The following is a 23,012-nucleotide window of genomic DNA, read 5'->3' as shown; positions in this document are numbered from 1 at the left end:
CATCCCTTTGGGGAGACATTAAGGTGACCACACCCACCTTGGCCATACCCACCCAATCTGCCATGACCACCACAGCCACGCTCACCCAGTGGGCCACGCCCACCCGGCACCCGGCGATAAATAAGTGGGTTTTGGGTTGCACTTTGGACACTTGGTCTCTAAAAGGTTCGCCATCACTGTCCTAATGGAAAACACAAAGTAGAATGTGTTACATATGGTTTGGGTGGACTATTTATTAGAATACACTGTAAATAATCTACATATTGTAATAGTCTGTTTAAACTGGATAAAATTAAAATAGATTAATTCCTAATCTGTTGAATTAGTAAAGTTGGAAGGTGCCTAGACTGCTGAGTACTGTAGTTTTGAAATAGAAACTGTTTCTTTATGACTTGGCATAAATAAAAAAATGAAACTAATGTTTTTGTAACTCATGATGTCATTTTTAAAAAAAATAAATGAAGTCTGGACATTAGTACTAAATTTGTGAACTCTTCTTTATTTTTGCTTTTGTGTTTAATGGGAAGAAAAATTATTTGAGTTCTGCTGAACAGTTTTGATGCTGCAGCAATTAGCATGTATAGTGTGAGTCCATATCGTCCAGAGCTTTCACTTTTTATAAACAGTGCAGATGGCTGGTGTGTATGAGTGTGTGTTGAACTTGCTGCAATTTGTCACTTGGCTTACTCTTTTATTACTGTACTTGTTTAGTGGTAACGTCACACTAGTAATACAGTCGTGAATAGACTCTGGTGATTATTCTTTTCTAATCTATAATTAAGATGCTATTTTCAGACACTTGCGCGAAGTCTTTTCTGCTCCAAGATTTTGTGAACCCAACCAAAGACCAGCTGACAGGTTTCATTTTTCTTTGCCCAAAAAGCTTCCCTTTGTTTTTGTTTTTGTTTTTTGAACATTTTAAAAAACTGACTGCTGAGACTTTAAAAAAAATAAAACAACAAAAGTGATGTTACCCAAGCAAGGCCTTCTAATAAAGGAGTGGCCCCCTCACCCATTCCTCCCTACCTGTGCAAGTCCTGCTCACCTCAGTTTCCTTCCATCCAATTAGGCGACCTGGGAGACCCAGCCAGCACCATGCAGAGGGACTTCGGAGTGGTGATGGGGTACCCCCAAGAAGCTGGCAGGATGGAACGAGGGAAGGGTCTGGCCACTCCACATCTCTCAAAGTTCCATTGGCTCGATCACTGCAGATAAGTGAAGAACTGCTGAGCAGAAACCAGCATGCTACCGCTGCCAGCCATGGGCCATCTGGGTTGCAGAATCACGGACAGCACATGATACTATCCAGGGAGGCTTCTTGGGCAAAACCACACTACGAATTCAACTTTACCCGAATGAAATTCAGGGGAAATGGTGCACTCCACAACATCAGTGACCTTCCTTTTCTTACAGAAAACTCTGCTTTTCAAAAAATGGCACTTCAAACTAAACAGGATGGGAAAAAGGACATGAGCCATTCAACTCCTGTGGATTTAAAGATACCACAAGTTCGAGGCATGGACCTTTCATGGGAATCCCGTTCTGCTGACCAGTATAGCTATAGCTCTTTGGTGGGTTCACAAACGGAGAGCGCGCTTAGTAAAAAGTTAAGGGCTATCCTTCCGAAACAAAATAGGAGGAGCTTGCTGGATCCTGGACCAGATTCCTGGGGCTCAGATGCTGAGCAATCTACCTCTGGACAGCCATATTCCACCTCTGATCAGGAGGGTGATCCTGGCTCTAAGCAACCTCGGAAGAAAAGAGGCAGATACAGACAATACAACAGTGAGATATTGGAGGAAGCGATTTCTGTGGTGATGAATGGGAAAATGAGCGTTTCCAAAGCTCAGAGTATTTATGGGATTCCCCACAGCACCCTGGAGTATAAAGTGAAAGAGAGGCTGGGCACTTTGAAAAACCCTCCAAAGAAAAAAATGAAATTAATGCGTTCGGAGGGACAGGATGTCTCTGTAAAGCTTGAGATAGATCCCCAGGGAGAGGCAGCACACAGTGCAAATGAGTCAAAGGACGATTAGGGATGTTGTAGAGTGCCAATTACATACTAAACTGGGTGAGCACTATGGCATTGTTCAACTCCCAACTGTGTGTACCTAACTCCTCTTTAGTCACTGAGTGCAGAACCATTGCAATTCAGCAGAGACTTGTGAGGGCACAGGGGGAAAGGGTGCTCTGAATGTTGCATATTTGTAAATTTTCTGGCTCAGTATGGCTTAGAGCCTTTTGTGTTTTGTTTTGTTTTTTGGCCTTTTGCATGTTTCTCTAATATTTTATAGAGAATTGAGTTACCTCACAAAAAATGCAGACATGGAAGTGGACTGCTTGCCTCTTGAGCCTGCATGGACTTTCAGTTATTTTACTGGGTTTGCTTTTTCATATGGCCTTCTAAATAATAATAATAATAATCCCTTTCCTGAGCTCTTAATACCAGACTTTGAAAACAATACTGGATTACACTTAGATTTTCTCTTTTTGTTCCCTTAGATCAAGTTGGTTGGAAAGAATTTTTTAAAATAATAATTGGACTGTTGGAATTCAGAGATTTGGGGCTGGTTTTGTTATTAGATCTAATAGGAGCCATTATATTTTAAATTGGGAGGTTTTGTTTTAACTGTTTGCAATTTACTTAGTGCTCACCTGGTGAGGCAGGTGGGAATGGGACAGGGGGATCTTTACATGTGTACACTACCTGCAAAATGCTTTGGTTAATTTCTTTGGAACACTACTTTCATTGTAATTTTGTTCCATTCTTTTATAAAGGTGAGGGTTGGACTTGCCTGTTTGAGGATGTAGCCTTATCTCAACAAACTCCTTGTATTCTAGGAGAATCAGGGTACACTGAATGATATACTAGGGTATTCCTCATTTTAACAAGAATATGGTTTTTGTGACCAATATGCTTTTCGTAGATTTGATCCTGAGTTCACTAGACTGTGTGTTTCCAACAATTAGTTAAAACATACCTTTCTGGGGGGTCAGAAATACATATAACAGTTTACTGTATTCTTGGGCAAACAAGCAAAAACCCTTGTAAATTCACTAATTTCTAAATATTACAACCTCAGTAGTCTGACTAAATAGTTGTATAAATGAAGGATCTATCTTATAATGTTCAGGGAAGAAATTTTTACAAATTTTAATAAAACCTACGATCAGATCATTCTGGTCTGGTTTAGGCTGGGCATCTTATCTAGCTATAACGCTGTCAGGGTTGAACACCCAATGGGTGTTTCCTTTTTAAATACTAAAGTTGCCAGTAACAGGAAATGTTCTTGCATCTCCTGACATTTTGTTTTTGTTTTATCCACTATTGATTTAATAGTGGAGTAGCACACACATAGGTAGATCATCAGAAGCACTCCTAATCCACTATTCAGCCTTTTTTAGTTAGCATCTTTTCATTCTTATATTTTAAGCTTTAAGTAAAGCTTTCTGGATCTGCAGCTTCACTGAATTAGACTTGGAACGGTTCTTCAGGTAGAGAGATAATTTGATCATAGCTGTGCAAAAGATTGATAGGACTCCATTCTGCTTTGCACAACCAAAAGAGGCAATGGAATTTGTATGTAAGATGACATTAAGCACTGTTCATGGTTAGTTTTCATCCTGATGACTGAAAGTGGATGCTATGATTCATAGGAAGATGACCTAAATAACCCCAATGACTGCTGCTTGAATTTGGAGCAATTAGTTGTGGGCCTTCTTGATTTGTTGATTGAATACAGTGGATTGCTGGGAAGCAGAGGTTAGGCACACCATTGCTGTCATGTTAAATATGCACTTCTCATTCTTGAGAGAGATTGGGCTTCTAGCCCATATATGCTTTGTACTACTGTTAATGTACTTTTTTTTTAAAATTTGCTTAATGTATTTCCATACTCAAAAAAGCAGAGTTCCTTAGCTGTCCTAGATGCCATCTCAGTACAGACATCTGTTTAAAGCCCTGTAGTAGTATAGAAACTCTGCAATATAATCCAGTTTCACTGGAGATTGCAATAAAAATGCACTGTTTTAAATTTGTGGTTTCATCTGCTCTTGAAAGTGTGGGGGAGGGTTTGCTGCAAGCGAGAAGTGTAACACTTGCATAGACTTTAGCTGTCTGAGGTTTAACCTTTTGTGACTGTTTTTATTTAAGTGATGTATGAATTGAGTTCCGTAAAATTTATTATTGTATTTGGTGTGCTCATTTTACTTACTTAATATGTTCAATTTGTATCATTAAGTGGATGACAATCGTGCAGCAGAAAAATGGTGTGCCTACCCTTTAATGCTGCAGTTTAGAAGAGAACTAATTGTATGTCATTTCAGACCATAGGTTGAGAACTGTAAATAGATAGTGATAGTTGTGTATTCTTATTGCTTTGGTTAGAAAATGAATTAAACAACCAAACAATTTTCTCAGATTTAAATCCTGGGACCTGAAGATTGTAAGATTCTTATCTACAAAGCTTTGAAATGTAACACTTATTATCTGTGATCACTTTCTATTCAGGTAAAAAAAAAACCCAGAAGCTTTGGAACAACCATATTTCCTCAAAAGGTCTCTGTTTTTAAAAAAGAAAAAGAAAAGAAAAAGTAGGTTATTTTTAAAGCACTAATTGCATTACTTTGGTAATTGCAATATAAAATAGCCATTATTGTTTTGTGAAGCATGTTTAAAATTAGTTGTCCCTTTTTAAAATTTCAGAAGCCTCTCAAAAATAAACAAAACGCTGCTGAATATTCAAAAGATATAAATATATCTATATTTTATCTTATTGTAGGTTTTGTAAACTTAGTCGTAATATTCAGGTGCACCTTTTTAATGTTAAACTTTTGTTATAAGATTTCATCTTACTGGTTTTTTTCCAAGGTGGTTCATCCTGTGGCTGTATCTTGCTTTAGATCCCTAAGTGGTCCATTAAAGTCAGACTGCTCTAGTAGGCGCCTTTGGTGTAGCTTTGAGTAGTATTTCAGAGCATTTCGCCTGTAGAAAAAAATGGAATCAGTGTTTTACCCATTAGCATGTTCAATTTTCTGCTGAACAGACACTTGCATGACCAAAATCCCAACTGATCATAGTTTGAAGTGGGAAAATGTGGTTTGCTACTGTCTTCGTAAGAAAACCTTTGTTTCTTAACATTTCTAATAACTGGACATTCTTGTAAACTTTTGCAAGAAATGTTTGCCTTGTTTTCCTTGCTGATTTTCATGCAGGTTAAGGAATAGCCAAGTGCAATGCTTCAGAAGTTAAGTCTGTAGGAGGAAAATTGGGGCATTTTTATCATGTATGTTTAACCTACAACCAGAATTTTTGTAGAAATATGGCATATCTGTTGATGGTGTTGTTTGCACCTGCCCAACAGAAAGAAACTGTGAACATCATTTATGGCAGCCTCTGCTTTTAGAGACAGTGTATAAAGGGTGAGTTCTCCCTTTACTCCCAGCCCAGAAGATTAATGACTGTGTGTGTGGATTTGAGAGAGAGAGAGAGAGAGAGAGAGAGAGAGAGTATGTGAGTGTGTAAAAAAATGTTTAAAATCAAGTTTTCTATTGTACTGGAATTTAGATGTTGGTTAGTGACCTTTTTCTGCAGCAGGTTATACAGATGACTAAGGCTTAGTGTTGTAGGGGTACAAGTGTGGAGTTAATTATTGTACAGTTCTGTGGAACAAGCCCAGTGTGTAGAAAATGTACCAGTTTTTTTACTTGGATCTGTAAAATATAAAATTTCCTGAAAAATCTGGAGATCTGATGAGCAATTAGTTCACTATCAGCTATTTTAGGACCTCACTTCCAGTGCCCCAGGCCTCTTCACCATAATTATCAAGAATTCAAGTTATAGAATTTAGACTGAGGTCTTACTTTTAATTATCCAAGTGAAATAATCCCCAAATTGATTAATTAGGAGCATTTAAAGATCCTACACTTGCATCCCTCCAAATGCACCAAGAATAAATCAATATTTCTTGAGAATTCAAAGGCTGCTCTCAACTGCCTAACAAAAAGCCTAGATTGTATGTATTTTTAAATATGTTTTGAAACAAATCTGAATAACTTCTAATATTGTTATAGAAATACGATGTTTCTTTTAAAGAAGAGAGCAGTATGGGACTTTTCTTTGTAATATTTGATCTTGAATATTGTCAAGTATAAGCAGTTGAAGGAACTTGATTTTAAGTAGATACAATATTTAGTCAAAACTTCTAATCCAATACATTTTGGATTAAATGCTTATAAATATTGTGAGTTTTTTAGAGGTGAAAAGAGTTACGGCACATAGGCAGATGGGGAAGCACATTTACCACTCTCTTCTCCTATTTAGAAGCACCTTGCTAGAGCTCTAGAAATTTAAGTCATCTCCTTCAATCCAAAGGTGGAAAGATTAATATGCTAGATGAGATTGCCTGAAAGATTTAGGCAGCCTTCAGAAGAACAGTTTGCAATGTAAACAATTGAGATAAGACTTCATTTGCTTTCTTCTTTGTAGTTTTGAAAGATTTCTGTTCTCTCTCCCTCTCTCTTTCCTTCATCCTTCCCCTTTTGATAACTTGAATTTGCTGACTGCATATTTCGATACTTGCATTTGGTGTTATTGTCAGACTTTGTTTAGAAACTCTACGACGCTTCTTCATATTTTACATTTAGAGATAATCATATATTTTCAATCCATACTTACTATTTTACTTCTCATTAAATAAACAACAGGTTAATAATTTACATGCATTTTAACAGTAGAGGATCTCTTAACAGGACAAAATTGCTGAGTAATATGATAGGTGAATAATTGGTAAATTATTTTGTCAGTGGTTCTCAAATTAACTTGTGAAACACAGATAGTTCCTAAGCAGTTTAAGAAATGAAAAGAAATGGGTTCAGTAGCGGAGATTCTGGTTCACCTGAGACATAATTATTTTTATCATTCACCTTATCAACAAGTTTTAGCTTTCTACTACAAAAGAGGAAAATGCAGTAGCAGTATCAATTACCGGTATTATAACACTTTACATTACACTGGGCACATAGGAAAGAATGTGGAACAAGTTGATCAGGAATCATCAGTAAATCAGAAGTGATCTTTGGAGTTAAAAGGAATGGAATTAAAAGAGTTGATTATGCAGCTCTTGGATATAGAACTTTTGCTTATTTTTTAAATAATACATCGCAGAATATCTAGCCATGAGTTGAAATTTAATAAATAGGTTTTCTGCCAAGTATAAAATTATGCAATTATAGTTTAAACAGAAGTAATAGGCAAAGTTTTATTTCCTTTCATTTGCAGATAATATTATGTAGACAGAAGATCCTTACTCAAGATACTATAGTAAGAAACTATTAGCCATTGCATGCTTTCTCTGATGGATAACTGGATTTTTTACCTTTTGTATATCAGTAGCATTCTGGATAGGACAGAAGTATTTGGATTTTGTCTTGAAAGCATTCATTATATTTTCTTCAAGAAGTTACCATCCTGCTCATAACACTCCCATTGATTATTTTTACTAAGATTACAATATCTTTCTCTCATGTCAGCACAACATATATTAAGAATCCTTGATAAGTAAAAACTAGTTGAGGGTAACAAATTTATAAAAAATTGATAGATATATTTCTTCTCGCACTCTGCTGTTATGGGTGTGCCGCCTCAGTCTCTAATGTACCTCACATTTGGTGCTACATTTAACAGAACTTCACAAGTTTTTATAAAAAATACCTTTACAGTCCATTAATATACTTGTCTAATCAGATTTTTAAAAATAACAAAAACAAAAGCAGGAAAAGGACCTTTCAGCACTTTTATTATTGCAGCTCTAGTCTTAATTTATCAGGTCTTCAAGTCTAAGGTACTGTTAAAAGTTTCAGTCCACAAAGGATTTATTGCTTTTAGGTCAGATGATTTCTATTGATAATAAATAACTCAGTCATATAATGTTCAGGAAACTTGTAGGCATACAGGTCTGATATTTTACATTTCAATAGACTATTTTAAAGACCATTTAGGGCTTTAAAATTTGGGATCTAAATGTGGGAGGCTCAGTTAAGTTTCCTAAATGAAGAATAATTGTAGAACATTGTGTGGAACTTGGTTTGAGAGTATATCACTAGGGAAATGGGTAGGGATTTTTTTCTCCTTTTTATCTTCAGGGAATGAGCAGTATTTAGAATCTTTGACTGAAATTCAAACCTTTTTACCATGTAAATTTTAATATAAATTTACTGACATGCTTTTACATCAGAGGACTGAAAATGGATCTTAATGTTTAAGTTGTTGGATGGTATATTTGTTATACCATTAACTTTTTGAATGGTATATTTCTTAAATGAAGGGAGAATTTTAAAAACAAACAAACTAGAATAGCATACCAGCATTAGTGATCTTAAGGGATTTTAATACGTTATAGAGAAAATACATTAAAAATCTAACCTTGAATTGCTAGTCTGTAATTAGGTGCATCCTACATTTAGTTGTTGGAAAGAAGGTCAGTGGCGGCTGTTGTATGCTCTAGCCTCAAAGAAAAAACCTGACAGATGGCAACTTCTCTTGCGTCCCATTAGGGGTAGAGATCTGTGGGACTTCTGTTTAAAGCAGTTAACTGCTGCTTAAACATGTATAAATATGTTTTGAGTGTTTGCTCATAACTTTCTAACCTCCACTCAGTCGTCGTCAAATGTTGGTATTTTATCAGTCCACAGTGTAAGTTTTAAACTAATGTGCTTAGGATTCCAGCTTGTACACACACTGTTTGAAAACCCTCAGGGACAGTTTACACACTACCCTCATTCAATTCAGGTACTTGTACACTATTCTTAAACCTAGCAGTGACTCGTGGTTTTTTTTGTTTTTGCTTTTTTTTAATGTGCTAATAGCACATCCTTGATGAATGTCAATTTAAACTCAGTTCAGGTATCCAGGTATAACTCAGCCAAACGGATTTTAAAGCTGCATATTACTCTCCAGCACGCAGTGCCTCAGACACGTAGTGGCATTCTGTATATTCAGTTATTACTACTGAGCAAGATCGCAGGGGGGGGTTCCTGATAATTATGTATTGTAAGAAATTTCTATATAGTATGTGTATTATGGTATATACATATATATTATATATGTAATCTTAAATACTTAAAAATGCCACTACCAAGCCAGCACAGCTAACATCAAATACATTCCTACTTGCCTCTGTACATAGAGCAGGGGCAGCTTCTCAGTCTAGCTGTGGTTTCTCCTTCATCTTAGGTACTTATAAGCTTGAGCACTGGCCCTTGGATGTCTGACCTCTACATTCTAGTTATGCAATGTCTCTAGGAATTCTGTGCACTGGCCACTGTGATGGAAGCCAATGGGTCAGACAGGCTTGAGTTTATTAGTAATCCTTCTGCCAAAGTTGATGTAATATGGCAAGTGTGTAAATTTTTTCAAATAATCAGCAGGAGCACATATGGAAACATATGGAAACATATGGAAACATATGACCATTTCCAAATTGTAGCCCTTTTCAGGCGTTTGACCTCTAGTTGCCATGCATTGATTATGAATGTATTGGCATTTCACAGATCTAATAATGGGTCTGTTGGTGAACATTAAAATTGGTGTGAGTAACATATTAGCTTAATTTACAACTGCTTGTACTGGCATCAAGTTCACTGTAACTATACACTAATGTTGCTTCTGCATTATTATTTGATGCTTTTACACTTTAGAAAGTTCTCTGCATGTAAAATATGGAAAAATGGCATTTTTACAGACCTCTAAAAGTATAAGTGTCATGGAAAAATAAAGCAGGAACCCCCTTTTTAATCTATGGACCTCATTTCAATATACTGTTTACAGTTTGACGGAATTGTATAAGTTAATATTTCTCTTGTACTGTAGCTTGTATTTATTTACAGATTTTTTGTACTGTGTGATTTGAACTATTTTTGTTCCTTGCTATGATCAACATTTTATGTAGTAGAGCACTTATGATCACAAATTAAGGTTTTTGGTTTGATTGCACTACATTTAATTTTTAATGCAGTTCTGATTTTTTGACTGGACTTAATAAGCTGTGTCTTAATATATGTGATAAGTACTTATAAAATTTTAATTCATGTGGTTCTCTCTCTCTCTTTTCATTGTATGTCAAAATGCTGATTCTATTGTGCATGTATAAGGGTTAAACAACCCTCTTGTATTTGGCCATGTCATTTTGGAAACACATTCCCAGCTGTAATATGTATGGTAGTTTTCACTGGATGCTAGACTTTTCAGAACCACTATTCTTCTAATAAATTTTGTTGTGAAAACCTGAATGTCTTAAAGCACTGCTTTCTAAAGTGTCTTTTTAAATAATAATAATAATAATAGTACTGCTTTTCATGATGTATTATTTGTCTAATGGTTTATTGAAGTAGATTGATGTGCTTCAATGAGCTGAAGCCACAAATGTATTTGAAAGTCAAACAGATGCCTATGAATGCATCTGCTCTTGCAGCAAAACGTTTACATCAGTTTTAGAAACGGGGGTGGGGCGTCTTATATGAATTGACTGAATACAATTCTTCCCTCAGAGAAGAACTGAATTATAAATAATATTTGGTGAGGAACGTCACAAGATTTGCCTATCATTTTCATGTATAGTATCCCTTCTGAATATTCTTTCAGTGCACTGCTGCACTGTGAGCTTTTCTAGGATCTCTAGATGTGATAAACCTCAGACTTTATCATCTGCAATTATGTTCAAAAGGAATTGTCACTACATGAAAATAATGGATGAATTTATATCTATCTTATTTTATCAGAAATATATCCCTAAAATCAAATGGAATTTTTGCTAATTATTGTGCTTAATGTTAGAATTATATTTGCCAACAATCTTGTGTTTATATGCAAGACAAGAATAAAGTATAATCTGGTACAGTTAAAAATTAAAATTCCTGCTCTTTTTAAAACAACTTTTTCATTCTGTTCTTCGCACAAGGTGATTCACTGTATTCACCCAATAATGTCATATTATTTCTATAATTATACCTGTCTCATTTTGGCAGCTTGCACAGTTCTCAAGTTATGTATAGATCATTTTTTGATTCTAGCTTTATCTCTGCTATAGAGTTTTTAAATGTTCAATTCTCATTCATTTATTTTAAATACCATAGGGTATATATAATAACTGGGTTTTAAACAACAAAGCTCCTGTTTCAAATGATGTTTTTATTTATGAAAATTAAAATTATGAATAAAATTATAAAATTATGAGTCCTTCGGGAGAAGGGCGGTATACAAATATAATAAAACTAAACTAAAACTAAACTAAAATTATGAATAATATAAATTAACTTGTTAAAATAAGTAGGTCTGGGTTCATGTGCATACGCAGCCAGGGATGATTATATGTTCCTATCTTTGTAATGGTAAAAGAACAGGAACATTACTGGAATGAAAAAATCCCCCCCCTCTTTTTTTCAGTGTATCCCATAAAGCAGAGATATAGTCTACATTAATCAACAAGCAGTTCCTGTTTAAGAATGGAGTGGGTCAAACTGTACAGTAGGAGGCTGGGCTGGACCCTGCATTTTAGGGTTGTCTTGCTTTTTTTTTTAAACCCTGGTTAAGTACATGCCACTTACATAATCTTCTGCACTCTGTTTAAAGGAAACCAGTTTTTCCTTCCACACCATTTTCTTGGATGCTTGATTGCTGTTTTCCAAGTATCAGAACTGCTACCTTCCAAATGCCTTACAGCTAGTTCACAGGAATTGGGCTAAATCAGTTAAATAACATCCCTGCCAGATAAGGCATTCAGTAGGATTTTTAGAGAATTCTAATATCCTCTAATATCCAGACCCTAATAGCATCATTAAAGTGCCACAGAACTTTGCAATTTTAGGTAGATGCTTTTTAATAGGTTTTGAAATTGCATGTTCAATGCAGTAGCAGAGTTAGGTATACATTAGCAGTGGGCTAATGCCTCCTTAAGTAACACCAGCTGCCTGCAATTAGTGCAGGTTCGCATCCCACCAGGCTCAAGGTTGACTCAGCCTTCCATCCTTCCCAGGTAGGTAAAATGAGGACCCAGATTGTTGGGGGCAATAAGCTGACTTTGTAATAATGCCGCTTGGGGTGTGTGTGAAAGCCCTAACAAGCAGGCATATACAGTACATAGAATGAAGGCTACTGCTAAGCTTGTAAGCCGCCCTGAGTCTTCGGAGAAGGGCAGGATATAAAAAAATAAAAAATAAAATAAAAATCAAATTCAAATAAAAATCAAAATAAAAATCAAATTCAAATAAAAATCAAAAATCAAATAAAAATTCTCTTCATACTTCCCATCCTTTGCTGAATATAATAGCTTTTTCAGACTGAGTTCTATCTCATCTCTTTAAACAGATCACTACAATATTTAACCACTACAATATTTAATAGAATTTTCTATTTAAACAATAAAATAAAGTGGAATATAGACATATTTTCTTAAATTTGAATTCTTGTTTGAAAATGAGCTCTAGTGACCAACCATTGATTAAAAATGACTTTTCTGTTAGGTAGGGGGTTTTTTTTAACTAACACTGGGCTAAAATTATCTATTGTAATGCCAGTACAAATATGTGTAGAGTATTTCTTCAGTTATCTCTTTTCTTTTGTCTCACGTATATTAATGAGGTCATCTTGATCTTACCTGTTTTAGTCTAGATATAAAGATTTCACGGTTCATTTCCTATGCTTGGAAGTGGCACAGTGAGCTATATAAAGCTTGTATGATTTGTAAGCAATCCAGGAGGTGAAACCCTATTTACAGAACTCTTTGGAAATGATTTAGGAACTTTTAGGAACCATAAACATCACAAAATCACACTAGGGGATGATACATAGAAAGTTCGGTTCAAATTAGGAATTGCCTTACATAACCAAGAGTGTTTCTAACATAGTATTTTATGGAAACATCGTGTGCTGCTTTTCTACTCAATCTCCTGCTTCTGGAATGTTCTGGTTAATTAATCTCAACTGAAGTTTTGATACTGTAATTAATTATGTTGTGATCCTGTATGGAGTATTTGTCTTTTATCAATCTCTACTGCAGAAGAAACATAAATCTTAGCAAGAAAATATGCTTACCTCTTTGAATAAATTTGTACGTCCATTAGAGAAAAGCCATGATTTCCAAAATGCCCATTCATAGACTCAAGATTAAAAGAGTAATCCTGTGCTGCTGCAGCATAATCAAAACCTGAATGAATCAGATACAGTTCCCCCCCAAAACCTGATCGAGATTATTTGTTGAAATAATAATTAGGGTGTGTTTGTTATGCTGCTTGTGTTCAAACATATAGAATCAAAAGAACACATATGTAGCAAAGACTAAAGGGGATGAAATCTTTAGAATCCCACCTTTCTATTATACTTATTAGTCTGTATTGAAACATGTTTTTGGCTAAATATCTGTCAGGCTCTGTGAATCACCAAATATTGGAGCCATTCGTCCACCCCCATCAAAGAGCCTTGGTGGAGCAGTGGGCTAATGCCTCCTTAAGTAACACCAGCTGCCTGCAATTAGTGCAGGTTCACATCCCACCAGGCTCAAGGTTGACTCAGCCTTCCATCCTTCCGAGGTAGGTAAAATGAGGACCCAGATTGTTGGGGGCAATTAAGCTGACTTTGTAATAATGCCGCTTGGGGTGTGTGTGAAAGCCCTAATAAGCAGGCATATACATAGAATGAAGGCTACTGCTAAACTTGTAAGCCGCCCTGAGTCTTCGGAGAAGGGCGGGATATAAATGGAATTTTTAAAAAAAAATGAAATAGAGTTTTGAATTAGTTTCTTTCCCCAAAGCTTTTTCTTTTATTTTTAGTTCCTTTCAGTAAAGCATTTCTCATGCTCTTCCAGGTGCTATTAAAACTCTTGGGAGTTTTTAATTCTGAACACTTTTTTACATAGATACATATTCCCGTTGAATTTTAAAAGGATTTAATTTCTTACTCCCCATATGAGTTGGTAAGTAAATTCTAAGTGAGAGTAGTAGTACTGTTTGAAGCATAATAGGGACAGTAGCCATTTTCTTTTATGATTTATATGCTATTGAATGCAATATTAATATTGGTATTAGCTAACCTTAGTAAATGTAGTTTCCCTGAAGAACATGTATATAAACCCAAATAATGTAATAATTATTAGACGTTTTTACACCTCTTGCCTTTTGCACAATAGCACATACCTTTGAGACGGTTCGATGTATTGACAAACTCCAAGCTTGCCTAACTGTTCCAGATATTTTTCCTACCAAATGCAGTGCAATTTAACAATGATGTATATTTCACTGATATATCTCACTATTCTTCATGATTACATGTGAGAGAAACAGAAAAAAGGTAGGTAATAGAAGATGTAGTTATTAAAAACACAACTTCATTTTTCCTTCTCCCAACTAATGTGCTACTTACAGAATCACTCCTTTTCATGCACTGCATTGCAGTGGGATCTTTGCATATTTCTATCAACATAATATGGGTGTTAAGTCAAGGCTTCTTCTGAAGGAATTACTTTTCAGTTATGCGCTATCAGTTGAATAAGGAGCATTGTACTTGTGTCTTCTGGGAGCTTTATTTCAATTATATACTAATACATTATTTTTGAACAAGTGTTAATTATTGCAAATCAATATTATTGAATTTAATTAGTATCAAATGACACTGCTTCTCAAAACAATGCTTACATGGTGCATTTTCTGAAATAATTGAGAAAAATCTAAGTATTGGCCCACAGATGCCATTGATTCCCATTGTTTCTGTTTTAATTCATAAGTGATCACTTGCGCTGTTGTAGCTGATGCAGGGGTATCTTTTTTTTTTATTGAAAAGTTTTAACATACAATTTTCCTTTGAAACCCCCCTCCCCCTCCCCTCTCCCCCCCCCCCAGATGCAGGGGTATCTTAAAGGAATACATCAGTCTAGGTCTTCATATATCAGCTCTTCTCAATCTGGTGTCCTCCATATGTTAAAGCCATAATTTTCAGAATTCTAGCTGTGAATTTTGAAAGTGTAATCTCTACATTCTACTTGCAGTTGTATATTTTCATTTGCTTTAGAAATGTATAACTGCCACTCTGGGTGGCATATGGTAAAAACAATTAGAGCAGAAATAAACACCACGACCACCCCCAATACAGGGAAAAAAGCCACCTTAAAAGACAAACCTGCCAGTCATGTCACACACCTCCACGGCCTGGGGATAGAGCTAGGTTTTCAGAACACTTTTAAATACAGTCAAGTTAGAAGTCAAAGGGAAGAGTGTTCCTGTGATAAAAAGTTTTCTCTAGATCCCTTCAGTGGCATTGCTTATAATCATGTCATCTCTGCCTGATCCTACAAGCCAGGTAGAAACTATAGAAGACAGTTTTTAGATAATGAAAAATGAAAGCAAATACACAGTATATTTTTATTTGATTAATTTGTAATTAAGAAACTAAATCTTCAAATTTTCAAAAAATGAAGACCAGATGAGAGAAAAAGAAGAAACAGAAACAAGAATAAATGTGCATGTCTTAATGAGGATTAGAATCTTGTGTGAAAATAATAGAATTGGATCTAGGATAATTATAAAACCAGTGATGGGATTCAGCCAGTTCGCACCACTTCGGCAGAACCGGCAGCTAATTTTTTGTTGCCCAGGCCCAGAATGGACTTCCGGAAGCGGCACCCACCTAGAGAACCAGTTGTTCACATATTTGAATCCCACCACTGTGTAAAACTATTACTATTGCTGTATGAAGGGAAAAGCAGCAAGGATGCATCTGGATTACAGAAGACAGACACACATAGCCATGCATTTGGAAAAAAAACACTATTCCTTCATTATGATGGCAAATGCTAACTGAATATGTTGGGCTCTGAATATCCTTTGAATATTCTCTGAATATCCTTTTGGGCTTTAATCTAGATACTCTAGATCAGGGTTCCCCAATGTTTTCAGCTTTGCGGACCGGTGGGGGGGAAAGAGGGGATGGTTCTGCACACGCGGTGGGCAATCAAATGCACAACTCCATTTGCACAAGTGGCAGGCACGCTTGCCCGCCGTTCAAGCAGGTGGATCGCCCGTGCTCACCTGCTGCTTGCATTAGTGGGGATGCGTGCACGCTCGCCCGCCATTTCTGCTCAAGGCCTGATAGTGGGTCGCGGCCTGGGGATTGAGGACCCCTGCTCTTAACTTTTAATTAGCATTCTAGCAGTAAGGTCCTAAAATGAAATGACTTTGCAGATTATTGGGGTGGTGGTGGTGGTTCAAGATGGAAGAAAAATATGCTCAGGGTCATTACAATAGAACTTGATGATTGTATATTCTAATTATTGTGTATGATTGTATATTCTAATTATTCATACACTGTTTCCAAAGATACATGAATGGAGACAGCAGAATAAACTTCTTCTTTAAAGCAATTGAGGCCTATGTAAGAACATGGTTTGGAGCAGGAAGATTGTTGAACAATTAAACATTTTATGACCTGGATATCTCCAGTCACTTTTTCTACTGCTGGAACAGTCCTGAAAATGAAGCTGAAAAATAATTGTAAAATAAATAAAGTACTCTCAAAGTATAAATGTGATTCCTAGCCAGCTTGTATGCTTCCTGCCATGTTTCCAAATTTAGGTTAGAGTTTTAATGCTGGTATCATTGAAGTATTAAAAATTGGACAGTGAGCATTTTGAAAGGATGCTTTCATCATGAAATGTTTATTCTCCCGGATACTAAAATATTTTACAATATAAAGACCATTAGTAATATTGGGCTTATAATTTACTCAAATACCCATGCATATAGGGAATCCACAGATCTCAACTGATCTGTGTAGTATTACTATGTAAAGTTTTAAACATTTACATAAGATAAATCTGTAGATCTTAAATATAAATGTTAAATGAGTGAGTAGTATATTTATAGAGCAGATGCAAGTTTTAGATTGTCATGCTTTAATCTTACTGAGAGGAAGAAAAGGGATTCAACTTCTTGTATCTATTTTTTCTTCCAACCAATGAGATACATCCTAATTATTTCATTAGGAGAGAATGTGTCCAATTTTTAAAAATTAATTTCAGTTACTTTGGGGTTTTAGTGGTAGATGCTAGCTTATCACTTTCTGTATGATCTGTGCTCTCTAATTGTTGAATCTTGTGGGGAGATACTTGTGTTCTTGATAATGCTTTGCTTTTCTAAAACCCCCCATGACATTGTAAACCAACTGGGGAAAACCAACTTGAACGCTGACATTAATCAGCATAGGCTAACAAATGAAATTCCTTTCCTAAACAAGGTGATAATGAAAGTGAAACCTGAACAACACAATCATTTGTACATGAAACTTAGTATTTTAGGCCTATTTCCATTAATTGGTTATCTGATGGAATGACCTCTGCAAGGGAACGAGATATGAAATACAGTTCTTTCCATACAATAAACACCTTTCAGAAGTGATTCTACTTGTTGCCCAAAGCATTGTTTGGCTGATATTGCATTTTTTACTTAGAAGAAAATTTACTTAGAAGAAAATTGACGATAGCATTCATACATTAGTAACGTGTAATGCAGTTGGGATTTTGCATTTATTCCAAACAAGGGCCACTGAATTTACTAACAGTTATTGTTTGGTTTGAGCATGGTACAAGTCTTTTGTCTCAGTTATTTCTAGGACCAGATTAAAGTTTTAACACTTACAGTACTAAGGCTTTTAGGACCACTTTACCAGAAAGATCGCCTTCAAAATTCCCACTAAATGGCACTCAGGAGAAGCTTTTTTGTTGTAGCAGAAATTATTATGGAAATGTTTTCCTAGACAGCCTTGCTTAATTATATCGTGGGGTGCACTTGTTCACCCAGACCTTAAAAAACTCTGGTAATAGTATATCTTGCTTTTGAGAGCATGCCTTTATATTTTATTTTTGAACTGAATTGTTTTTGATAGATTACCCAGACAATTTAACAATAAGGCACCATATACAGCATAAGGTAATCCTTCAGGTTCAAAGAAGATATGATGTTGTGCAGTTCATCTGTGGACAGGAGGTGACTCTATGGTCCCAGTTTGAAAGCACAGAGTCTAGCACAATGGGGTCACTGAAAGTCCATTATTGTAATAACTTGGATATTATTCTGCAATGCTATTCATGGTTTTCTATGAGTTTTTGGAGTCACCTATCTTCAAAAGTGGAGGTTTCATAGTACAGGGTTTGCCAGTGGGTTCTGTCAGCAGCTGCAGCTTCTAGTTCTCTTGGCTGGTTGCCACATTCATAGCTTCTTTGTAATGCTTGTGTAGTGAACTTTCCCAGATTCTAGGACACTATAGAATAACCGGTAAGGCATATAGTAGTGATCCATTCTAATGGTATGTCCCATCCATCTCATCTAGGCTCTAATAATCAGAGACTCAATATTGCTGAACTCTGCAGGATCTAAGACCTCCAGGTTGGGGATATGGTCTTGACAACGAATGCCAAGTGGATAACGTGCATGTAAAATTTCTCCAATTGTCATACAAATGTCACAAATAAATCAAGCAAATGGGTCAGAGTAGCACAACTTTCTTTGAATCTGTAGACAAAAATGTGAATTCTCACTCAGGTCCTGTTGTGCTACCTCAATATGGCAGAGAAGAGGGTGTTCCTATGAGGGATGAATGAAGTATGTAATCACAACAGAGTCACTTAAGGGGTAAAGGTTCATGCCAGCTGCCTACTTAAAGCAAGCAGGCACTTTATTGGTTGATTTATATCCTATTGATCTTTTGTCTTATACTGTGTTTTTATGGTTTATTATATTGTGAGTCACCCAATCTTGATTTGGAGACTGGTAGTGCCTATATTGAATTAAATATATAAATAAATACATAACTAAATATGTGTATACCTACAAATATCAGCCCCTTCATGGATTACTGCCTTGTCGTGGCGAAGGGGCTTGCGTAATTCAATGAAGCTATGAGCTATGCCGTGCAGGGCCACCCAAGACGGAAAGGTCATAGCAGAGAGTTCTGACAAAACGTGATCCACTGGAGAAGGAAATGGCAACCCACTCCAGTATCTTTGCCATGAAAACCCTATGGACAGTACCAAAAGGCAATATGATATGACGCTGGAAGATGAGCCCCTCAGGTCAGAAGGCGTCCAATATGCTACTGGGGAAGAGCAGAGGGCTAGTACTAGTAGTGCCAGAAAGAATGAAGCGACTGGGCCAAAGCCGAAAGGACGCTCAGCTGTGGATGTGTCTGGTGGTGAAAGGAAAGTCCGATCCTGTAAAGATTTTTTCTCCATAGGAACCTGGAATGTAAGATCCATGAATCAAGGAAAGCTGGACGTGGTCAAACAAGAGATGACAAGACTGAACATCGACATCTTAGGAATCAGCGAACTAAAATGGACAGGAATGGGTGAATTTAATTCACATGACCATCAGGTATACTACTGCGGGCAAGAATCCCTCAGAAGAAATGAAGTAGCCTTCATAGTCAATAAAAGAGTAGGAAAAGCAATACTGGAATACAATCCGCAAAATGACAGAATGATCTCAGTTCGAATCCAAGGCAATCCATTCAATATCACAGTAGTCCATGTCTATGCCCCAACCACCAATGCTGAAGAGGATGAAATTGTTCTGTGAAGCCCTACAGCACCTTATAGAACTAACACAAAAAAATGATGTCCTTATCATCATGGGGGATTGGAATGCTAAAGTAGGAAGCCAAAAGATAACCGGAATAACAGGCAAGTTTGGCCTTGGGGTACAAAATGAAGCAGGGCACAGGCTGATAGAATTTTGTCAAGAGAATACGATGGTCATATCAAACACTCTTTTCCAACAACCCAAGAGACAGCGCTACACATGGACATCACCAGACGGTCAACACAGAAATCAGATTGACTATATGGTCTGCAGCCAAAGATGGAGAAGCTCTATACAGTCAGTAAAAACAAGACCAGGAGCTGACTGTGGCTCAGACCATGAGCTTCTCGTTGCAAAGTTTAGGCTTAAACTGAAGAAAGTAGGGAAAAACACTAGGTCAGTCAGGTATGAATTAAATCATATCCCTGTTGAATATACAGTAGAGGTGACAAATAGATTTAAGGAATTAGATCTGATAGACAGAGTGCCTGAAGAACTATGGACAGAGGTTCGCAACATTGTACAAGAGGTAGCAACTGAAACCATCCCAAAGAAAAAGAAATGCAAGAAAGCAAAATGGCTGTCTGAGGAAGCTTTGCAAATAGCTGAGGAAAGGAGGGAAGCGAAAGGCAAGGGAGAAAAAGAAAGATATGCCCAATTGAATGCAGAATTCCAGAGAATAGCTAGAAGAGATAATAATACCTTCTTAAATAAACAGTGCAAAGAAATAGAAGAAAACAATAGAATAGGGAGGACCAGAGATCTTTTCAAGAAAATTGGAGCGATGAAGGGAACGTTTAATGCAAAAATGGGCATGATAAAGGACCAAAGTGGCAGGGACCTAACAGAGGCAGTAGAGATTAAGAAGAGGTGGCAAAATTACACAGAAGAACTATACAAGAATGAGCTTAACGTCCCTGATAATCACAATGAGGTGGTCCCTGACCTCGAGCCAGACATCCTAGAATGTGAAGTGAAGTGGGCCTTAGAAAAGCTGAGCAACAACAAAGCTAGTGGAGATGACAGTATTCCAGCTGAGCTATTCAAAATCTTAGAAGACGACGCAGTAAAAGTGCTACACTCAATTTGCCAGCAAATTTGGAAAACTCAACAGTGGCCACAGGATAGGAAAAGATCAGTTTGCATTCCAATTCCAAAGAAAGGCAGTGCCAAAGATTGTTCAAACTATCGCACCATTGCACTCATTTCTCATGCTAGTAAAGTTATGCTTAAAATCCTACAAGCTAGACTCCAGCAGTATGTGGAACGAGAACTACCAGAAGTACAGGCAGGATTTCGAAGAGGCAAAGGAACTAGAGATCAAATTGCCAACATACGCTGGATCATGGAGAAAGCTAGAGAGTTCCAGAAAAACATCTACTTCTGCTTCATTGACTATGCTAAAGCCTTTGATTCTGTGGATCATAACAAACTGTGACAAGTTCTTAAAGAGATGGGCGTACCAGACCATCTTATTTGTCTCTTGAGAAACCTATATGTGGGCCAAGAAGCAACAGTGAGAACTGGACACGGAACCACTGACTGGTTCAAAATTGGGCAAGGAGTCCGGCAAGGCTGTATACTGTCTCCCTGCCTATTTAACTTATATACAGAGCACATCATGAGAAAGGCAGGGCTAGATGAATCAAAAGTTGGAATTAAGATTGCCGGAAGAAATAACAACCTAAGATATGCAGATGATACCACTCTAATGGCAGAAAGTGAAGAGGAACTAAAGAGCCTCTTGTTGCGGGTGAAGAAGGAGAGTGCAAAACTTGGGTTGAAACTTAACATTAAAAAAACCAAGATCATGGCATCCGGCCCCCTCATTTCCTGGCAAATAGATGGGGAAGAAATGGAGGTAGCGACAGATTTTATTTTCCTGGGCTCCAAGATCACTGCAGATGGGGACTGTAGCCAAGAAATTAAAAGACGCTTGCTCCTTGGGAGGAAAGCCATGTCAAATCTAGACAGCACACTAAAAAGCAGAGACATCACCCTGTCAACAAAAGTGCGTATAGTCAAGGCTATGGTCTTCCCAGTTGCAATGTATGGCAGTGAAAGTTGGACCATAAGAAAGGCTGAGCGCCAAAGAATTGAGGCCTTTGAAGTATGGTGCTGGAGAAGACTCCTGCGAGTCCCTTCGACTGCAAGGCGATCAAACCGGTCAGTCCTAGAGGAGATCAACCCTGACTGCTCTTTAGAAGGCCAGATCCTAAAGCTAAAACTCAAATACTTTGGCCACCTAATGAGAAGGAAGGACTCACTGGAGAAGAGCCTAATGCTGGGAAAGATTGAGGGCAAGAGAAGAAGGGGACGACAGAGAATGAGGTGGCTGGATGGAGTCACTGAAGCAGTAGGTGTGAGCTTAAATGGACTCCAGAAGATGGTAGAGGACAGGAAGGCCTGGAGGAACGTTGTCCATGGGGTCACGATGGGTCGGACATGACTTCGCAGCTAACAACAACAACAACAACAACAACAACTATCAGAATTGTGTTATATAAACATTATAGTATTAATAAACACTGTACAGTCATGTCTGATTCTAGGGGGCGGTGCTCATCTCCGTTTCTTAGTTGAGGCAACCAGCATTGTCCAAAGACCCTTTCATGGTTATGGGGCCAGCATGACTACATGCTGAGGTGCATGGAACACAGTTTCCTTCCACCAAAGTGGTACCTATTTCTCTACTTGCATTGGCATGCTTTCAAATTGCTAGGTTGGCAGGAACTTGGTCAAGTAACAGGAGCTCACTATGTCACATGGTGCTTGAGTCTCGAACAAGCTCTGCATCTTTAACCACTCAGCCATCGCACCCATTGAGTATTAATAATCTTTAGTTAATACTGAATAAATACCACAATATCAAAATAATATAATGTATTATGTGTCTCATAAGTTTAAAAAGATTCAATTGTCAACTTTATTAAAAAAATTAAAAGCCAAAAGAATTGTTCAGGCAGTACTTTTTACTGTTACATTTTGTGGAAAATTGGACTTTGAGAAACAAGATAGCAAGAACATTGATCCTTTGCTAGCTGTTGAAGAAGACTCCTAGAAAATACCATAGATTGGCAAGAAAACAAACACATGGATCATAGAACAAACTGATCCAGAGTTCTCATCTGAAGCACAAATGATCAGGATCAAATTAATCATGTTCTGAACATATGTTGTTAATTATGGGTTCATTGCATAGCCACCCAGATGTTCAGACTATTTGGTATTTTTATCCACCTGTTGAACTGGGATAGGTATATGTTGTTCGATGGTGTTAATGGAACGGAAGCTATTCCGAGTAAAACTGCCTTTTGCAATTATTGTTTATTATTTCTGGCCTTAACTCTGGGAAAGATAGAAGGAATGAGAAAAAGAGGACAACCAGCAGCAAG

General features: G+C 37.0%; 1 protein-coding gene across 3 annotated transcripts in view; it reads left to right on the top strand.

The window, feature by feature from the left end:
• Positions 1 to 23,012, top strand: part of LCOR (ligand dependent nuclear receptor corepressor) — an 83,375-nt gene that overhangs the window by 47,675 nt on the left and 12,688 nt on the right. Inside the window, exons 9-10 of one of the 3 annotated variants that reach the window (XM_083364087.1) lie at positions 1,070 to 1,571; positions 4,511 to 4,593. The exons of 1 other annotated variant lie outside the window; for it this stretch is intronic. In XM_083364087.1, the coding sequence (XP_083220213.1) occupies positions 1,070 to 1,571; positions 4,511 to 4,593 (585 nt within the window). The remainder of the gene's footprint in view (positions 1 to 1,069; positions 1,572 to 4,510; positions 4,594 to 23,012) is intronic. One more of the 3 variants, XM_083364089.1, reaches the window with a different exon arrangement.

This window comes from Vipera ursinii, assembly GCF_947247035.1.
Source record: "Vipera ursinii genome assembly, chromosome: 5".
NCBI classification, from domain to species: Eukaryota; Metazoa; Chordata; class Lepidosauria; order Squamata; family Viperidae; genus Vipera; species Vipera ursinii.
Note: the sequence above shows the minus strand (reverse complement) of the source record. Positions and strands in the feature narration are given on the sequence as shown.